Source organism: Brachypodium distachyon, chromosome 3 (genome assembly GCF_000005505.3).
Source record: "Brachypodium distachyon strain Bd21 chromosome 3, Brachypodium_distachyon_v3.0, whole genome shotgun sequence".
Classification (NCBI taxonomy): Eukaryota; Viridiplantae; Streptophyta; class Magnoliopsida; order Poales; family Poaceae; genus Brachypodium; species Brachypodium distachyon.
Window position 1 is genome coordinate 51,022,513 of NC_016133.3, and position 6,192 is coordinate 51,028,704.

At 48.6% G+C, this 6,192-nt stretch overlaps 1 protein-coding gene across 1 annotated transcript; it reads right to left on the reverse strand.

The window, feature by feature from the left end:
• Positions 1–577: 577 nt before the first annotated feature.
• LOC100831851 (protein YABBY 4) lies at positions 578–3,868 on the reverse strand. The gene is made up of 7 exons (XM_003569922.4): positions 3,210–3,868; positions 2,884–3,057; positions 2,546–2,741; positions 1,811–1,859; positions 1,615–1,690; positions 1,218–1,292; positions 578–972 (listed from the first exon to the last, which is right to left on the reverse strand). Exons 1-7 carry the CDS (start codon positions 3,324–3,326, stop codon positions 886–888), a joined length of 774 nt encoding a protein of 257 aa, XP_003569970.1. The 5' UTR covers positions 3,327–3,868; the 3' UTR covers positions 578–885.
• Positions 3,869–6,192: the final 2,324 nt, after the last annotated feature.

Genomic DNA, 6,192 nt, shown 5'->3' on the forward strand with positions numbered 1-6,192 from the left:
AGTACATTACGCAGATTGCAATCTTGTCAATTTGGTTTTCAAAGCTGACTGCTTAAAATATAGCAAAAAAGTTTTGTAAGAAAAAGGAAAATGACATATTTTCCTTTTCCTTTTATGAAGGATGCATGTATGCACTTTAAAAAGCACGTCTCAGAGAACAATGAGGCAAAGATTAGGGTTTTGGTCACCAAATGGTAATTTTTGTTACTGCCCGGTACCTGGTAATCGCGTTTACCGGTCAATCGGTCATCCACGGTAAATGGAGTTGTGAAGTAAAAAATACCAAACTAATATATTTTTTGAACTCAAGTGTTACCGTGCAGATTAATTACTAACGGTCACCCTTAGAACAGAAATGAATGCTTGCTATGTTACGGTAATGTTTTTGTGCCACGTCGCATTCCAGATTATCTAGATGCTTACACCAGATGGAATGCTCCGAGCAGTTTCGGCGTCTACAAAGATTTAAATTTGAAACTATCTTCAACAAAAAAGTTTGCACTCAAAATGCACTTTAAATTTTTTGGACGGTTACCGAGAGATATTTTCTTGTAACCATGATGAGCACAAAGAATGCTAAATACAAGGTTTAGTTTTATTTTGAAAGGGCAAAACATTTCAGCTTTTGCAACCACGTACGGATGCACACAACGAAGGCTACCTAGAGAGATGCTCATGAGAATTATGACCTAAGGTATTCGACTTGATTCTAGATTAGTTCCATCGAACACACTGGAATTAAAAGTACACTAATTAAGCAACACACACGATCTTGAGGAGACATAATTAAGTTGAAACCCTAGCTAGCTAGCTAGAATGCGGCGAAGAAAGTTGGCTAGGGACATTGGCAAAGAACTTGAGAGGCTTTGCTACTTAATTAGCAAACTAAAATGGAGTGACGCCCATGTTGGCAGCCGCCGCAGCCGCGGCCGCATAGAGACTATCCTTGAGAAGCATGTCTTCAGCGCCATCCTACAAATATCACAAACCATGTGCACATAGTCAAATACTACTCTTAAAGAACCTGTTGTTCTGTATTGCAGATACTCATTCGTTCCTAAATACTTGCCGCTGTTTTAGTGCAAGTTTGCAATAAAACAGCGACAACTATTTAGGAACGGAGGAGTATATGCCAAGACCTCAAGACGAAGATCGAGAGGAAGGTTACGGGCTGATGCACCCATAAATCATAATGCTAAGGGTTGCTCTTTGATTACCTGAGCTTTGACGAAGGACCTCTTGAACCCCTGATCTGGAATGAGGCCGAAATGGATGTGTGGGAAATGGGCCCACTGTTCGCATCAACGCCACAAGACACATGAAGCCAAAACAAAGGCACGTTTGGATTAGCAAAGCAGTTGGAAACAAATCTGAACAATTAAACCCTAGCTGGTACTGGCGATTTAGCAGTATTTACTGTGGGGCTAAAAGCACCGGTCTGTGCATGCATGCATGCATGCACAGAACGCAGCCTCTAGCTAGGCATCTCGCTCACAAGTAGCCGGACACATGCTGTCACTGTGCCCGTGCTGACACCGTTAAGCGACCGGTCAAATCAAGACGACACGCAAACAGCTACTGCTGTTACTATGCAGTTTTGGAGAGAAAAATTACATTCTTTGCCGCTGCGCTGAAGGCCTCCCGGTGGGTAATGTCCGGGTTGCCGGCCTTGATGCGCTGGATCTCATCCCTGTCGCAAATCAGCATATCACATATAGTATAAGAAAATTAACACCACGAACAACATGTACTAATAACAAGGGTAGCAACCAATTAGGAAGACATTAATATATTTATCGCGAAATCTTACTTGATGAAGCGGTTGTACGCGGATGGGACCCTCTGCCGCTTCTCCGGAGCTGCAAAGACAAATTAGCGGTACGTGTAGATTCGGATCAGCATACGCTGGAGCATGGACGAATGGGTACGTATGCTTAGCTACATAACCATGCACAGTACTGATCGGGAAGAAGCATGGGTACCCCGTACCCTGCCGCAACTAGGCATGATTGTATGTCGTTGTGTTCTCTATTTCATTAATCTCAGTCTCCCGATTTTATCTTCTACTCCCGCGGATCCTAAATTGTTGTCGAAATATTACATGTATTTAGACGTTTTTTAAGAATAGATACATCCATATTTGCACAAATTTGAGTCAAGAATTTAGAATCAGAGGGATACATCTAAGACAGTACGAAACTTGAGGATATGAACATTAGAACATAGAGAGTACGTATGGGTAAATTCCAGGACACTGAGTTCACTGACCATAAGATCGAACACAATTAAGGTTATAAGCATCATTCGATCTCATGTTCAAAAACTCTTTTCCTGCCCAAATTGAGGAAGGAACCCCAAAAGCAACACGGAATGAGCGGAAAATATCGGCAGATCGATGGAGACGAGTGATCGGGCAGCGCAAGCCCATGAACAGTACGGCAGACGACGACATCCCCAGCGGTGCGCTGTTTGCTTTGACGACTAATGAAGGGTGCTAGTGAATCGGAGGAGACCAATTCTAAAGAGCAGCAGGTTTGGTTCTTACGCTTGTTGGTCGATGGGGCACTCTTGGTGGTCTGCTCGGTCTCCTGCTGCGCGGGCTTGGTGGCTGCAGGCATCGGCATCACCGGCATGTTGCTGGCGCAGCTGCTGTTGCTGCGGCCCGTGAAGCCGCCGCTGCTCAGGTTGTTGCCGCTCGCCTGGTCCATCAGCAAGCTCGTCGTCTGGAACGCCACATCGTCCTGCGGAAGAGCGAGTACAATAATCAATGTACAGATATACCCCGATCTGAGCTGAAAACTTGACAAAACGAGCTACGTAGAGAGCTGCCGTTGCTAGCTTGCATTAAACGGCAGATCGATGTATAGAAGTACATGAACTTACCAAGAGGCCATGAGGGGAAGTAGGGGAGAGCAAGGAGTGGCTGAGCTGGGGCTGGTTTGCCGGAGGCGCCGCGGGAGGGAGCAGGAGGCCGCGGAGGTTGACGGAGAGCAGGTTGGCGCAGTGGCCGCACCTCACCGCCACCGTCTTGTACAGGCTGCTGCACGGCACGCCGACCTATTACATGCATGCGGAGATCAATCAACCACCCCAAAATTAGCAGCAAGTGAGGAAACAAAAAGGAAGAAACTCGGAGTGATATTTTGAGCAAGCAAGCAAGTGCTGTCGGTAGGTAGGTGGCGGCGCGACGCGCGCGGCAAGACACATACGGCAAGGATGGTGTCGCAGCAGTTGCAGTGCACGTAGCAGAGCTGCTCGGTGGGGGACGGCGCGAGGTGGTCCTGCAGGTTGAAGACAGCCGACGAGGAGGAGGACGACGAAGACATTATGACGACGACGGATCGGTCGAATGTAGTAGTGGCGGTAGCTATCAGCTGGCTGCTGATGGACAAGAAGTACTCGTGCTACTGCGTATGGGTGGATATATACTTGAGATATAGCTTCTTGCTTTGATCCTCGGTGATTTTTGGCGGCTGGGGTGAACAAGGAAGAAAGAAAGGATGGATCGCAAGAAATTATACCGGAGAATGGATCGGGATTGAGGGCCGGGATGAAATAAGCAGTGCAGGGCGGTGGTGTGTGGAAAGGGGAATTTTATACGACTGGGTGAGGAGGGAGGGGATCGAAGGTATAGCTAGCCAGAGATATCCTTTTGGTCCCCTTGGATGTGATGAGGTGATTTGACGGATGGATGGATGGGGATGGTAGCTATCGGATTTGATGGACCTGCGGCGCTAGCCCGGTTCGAGAAAGCCGCGGAGGATCTGTCGCGTTGTTCCTGATTTGAAAGCCAAGAAAAACAAACCCACAACAACATCTACAACTACTGCATGTGGAATTTGCCTTGAGCGGAGACGGAAAAGGAGGGGCGCGACGAGGCGGTATGGGGTTGCGGCGGAGGAGAGATCAGCAGGGTATGTATGGCTCGGGAGTCTGGACAAAGCGCGAGGAGATGAGATAGGAAATGGGAAACAAAGGACTTCTGTTTGGTTGGGATTAAAACTGTTTTCTGATTTTTGGCTTGTAAGCGACAAAATCACTAAATTAGGTGATTTCGGCTTTGGCTTTTGACATTTAATTTGATATTGTTAGATGATGATATAAACAAAAAATCAAAATAAAAAACAATTATTTAGGTGATTTTGTGACTTATGGACAAAAATCAAAAATAGTTTTAAACCCAACCAGGGCCAAAGGTTGCTGCCCGGCCGGGTCGGGTGTGGGGCTTGGGAGTGTGTGGGACGGAACGGAAGCTGCCTTTGCCATGTCTCCGGCCCGATCTCCGCGGACTGTACAGCACGCAGCGGGCTGGGCCGGGCATCTCGAGAGACGTACACTATTTATGACTGAAAAAGGGGAATGAGTGGTGGGCATCGGCTGCACTGCCAACCGGGGACCGGCCAACTGTGGCGCGATGCGGCCGGTCTCCCCGGCCACGCCGCATCCCTCGAGCTACACTAGCTCTACGGCCGGGTACTATACGTCTTAAAGCTAGCGCTTCGAATTCGATCTGGCGCCACGGCCGGCTGCGCCGCGGGAGAAATATACGCAGGGCAACAAGTACTGTACGTACAACTTAGGAATTGGAGTAGTACCGTACGTGCGCCTAAATTGATGGGCCTTGGGCCCTTGGCGCCACGTCGTTGTTGCGTCGTGTAGGGCGTGAATGTATATATCGAGCTATGGAGATGTGACGGGCCGGTTTTCGAGCAGTCACGCACGCGTTGTGCGTACGTCAACTTTTGGAAGGTATGGAGCGTTTTCGCGAGACAGAACCTGAGCCCTGGTCTGGCTTGATTTTTTCCGAGCATTGAAGGAGAAGGCCGGGTTTAAATGAAGCCGGCCGGCCGGGACAAAGATGCCTTTGCCAATACTAGCCTAGCCTTCTAGTAGTACTACTACTGCTGCTGTAGCTCGCGTTGAAGATAGTATTGCAGCCGATGTTGTACCGGGGAGAGGCTGCCGTGCGTGCATGCATGTGTGCTTTCTTAATTGGGTTTTGATAGACGAATTACTAAGCACAAAACTTGGGGTAACATTTCATTTCTCTATGCAAGTTGCTCGAAGAAAGTCTTCCGTATGGAAAGAAAGATCTCGTGGTGGCACATGTATTTTGTACGAGAAACGGCCGTGCCCAATTCCAAAAAGAAGAGAAAAACGTAGCTGGACGTGGCAGGGCAAACCAGGGTGGGCGCGAGCCGCGAGGAACAGGACCTCTTGGGGGCTTGCATGCACTGCACCCGCGCGCGCGATCTTGGCTACTTTGCTGTGGGTCTGGCTAGCTATCCTGTGTGCATTGGCTTGGCGTGGCGCCGTGCGCATTTCCACGGGCATCAGCACCGCCTCCAGTCCTCCGCAGCCAGAGCCAAAGCGATCTTGAGTGGGAATCCCTTGGCTTTATTTACCACACCGAGAACTGAAGGAGAGACAACGATCGACCTTTGCCGAGTCATGCACAGCGCGTCATGATCGTCGCAAATTGGTGTCTGCCTCGATGAATGTCAGATGCAGGGTATCGTAGCTTTCAATTCATGATACTGGACACCAGGACGCTGAAAAAAGGAGTTGGACAGTTCTCTAATTAATCAGGGTTTTGGATTACTCGACAGAAAATTTACTGGAGAGGTGAGGTCGTCGGCAGGACAAGTCAACAGGTAGAATTCAAAATTTAATTTCTACGTAGTTGATAAACATTGAGTAAATTTTTGGATTTGCACGAATATACTTGATCGAACTAGTTTTCTCTCCGGACATTTTATTGTTGGGTGTGGCTATTTTCTTTTTTAGGATGCAACGATCGATCCCCGCGATTCAATTAGAAGAATAGAATTGGTCCTGTTTATGAGGAAAACCGGGCAGGAAAACTGATACAAATGCACAGCTTATTCAAGGAAAGCCGTGCGAAAAACCCTGACAAAGAGCATACACAGGGACTGAATAAACAAGCCGCTACCGCAAAGACGAAGACCTCCTCCGCTCCAACGACGCCGAACAGGGAATGGCTCCTTGCGCCAGAAGAAGGTAGGCAGAGCGGGGCTTCTTCGATGACCGGAGATAGAAGAGATTGCCCCGACGGGAGCGGCTCGCGCATCGGCAAGCCCGTGTAACACGAAGTCGCCCTCCCTGGCCAAGACACAAACCAAACCCACCGCAGCGAGCAAACTCCGCCGCCAAACGAGAGCTCCAAAGGCA

Coding starts and splice junctions, on each gene's coding strand:
- LOC100831851 (XM_003569922.4), bottom strand. CDS start 3,326: ATGTCTTCGTCGTCCTCCTCCTCGTCGGCTGTCTTCAACCTGCAGGAC. Junction 1,691..1,810: donor GCGTACAACCGCTTCATCAA/GTAAGATTTCGC, acceptor GATTTGCGACAG/GGATGAGATCCAGCGCATCA. Junction 973..1,217: donor GGTCCTTCGTCAAAGCTCAG/GTAATCAAAGAG, acceptor TGATATTTGTAG/GATGGCGCTGAAGACATGCT.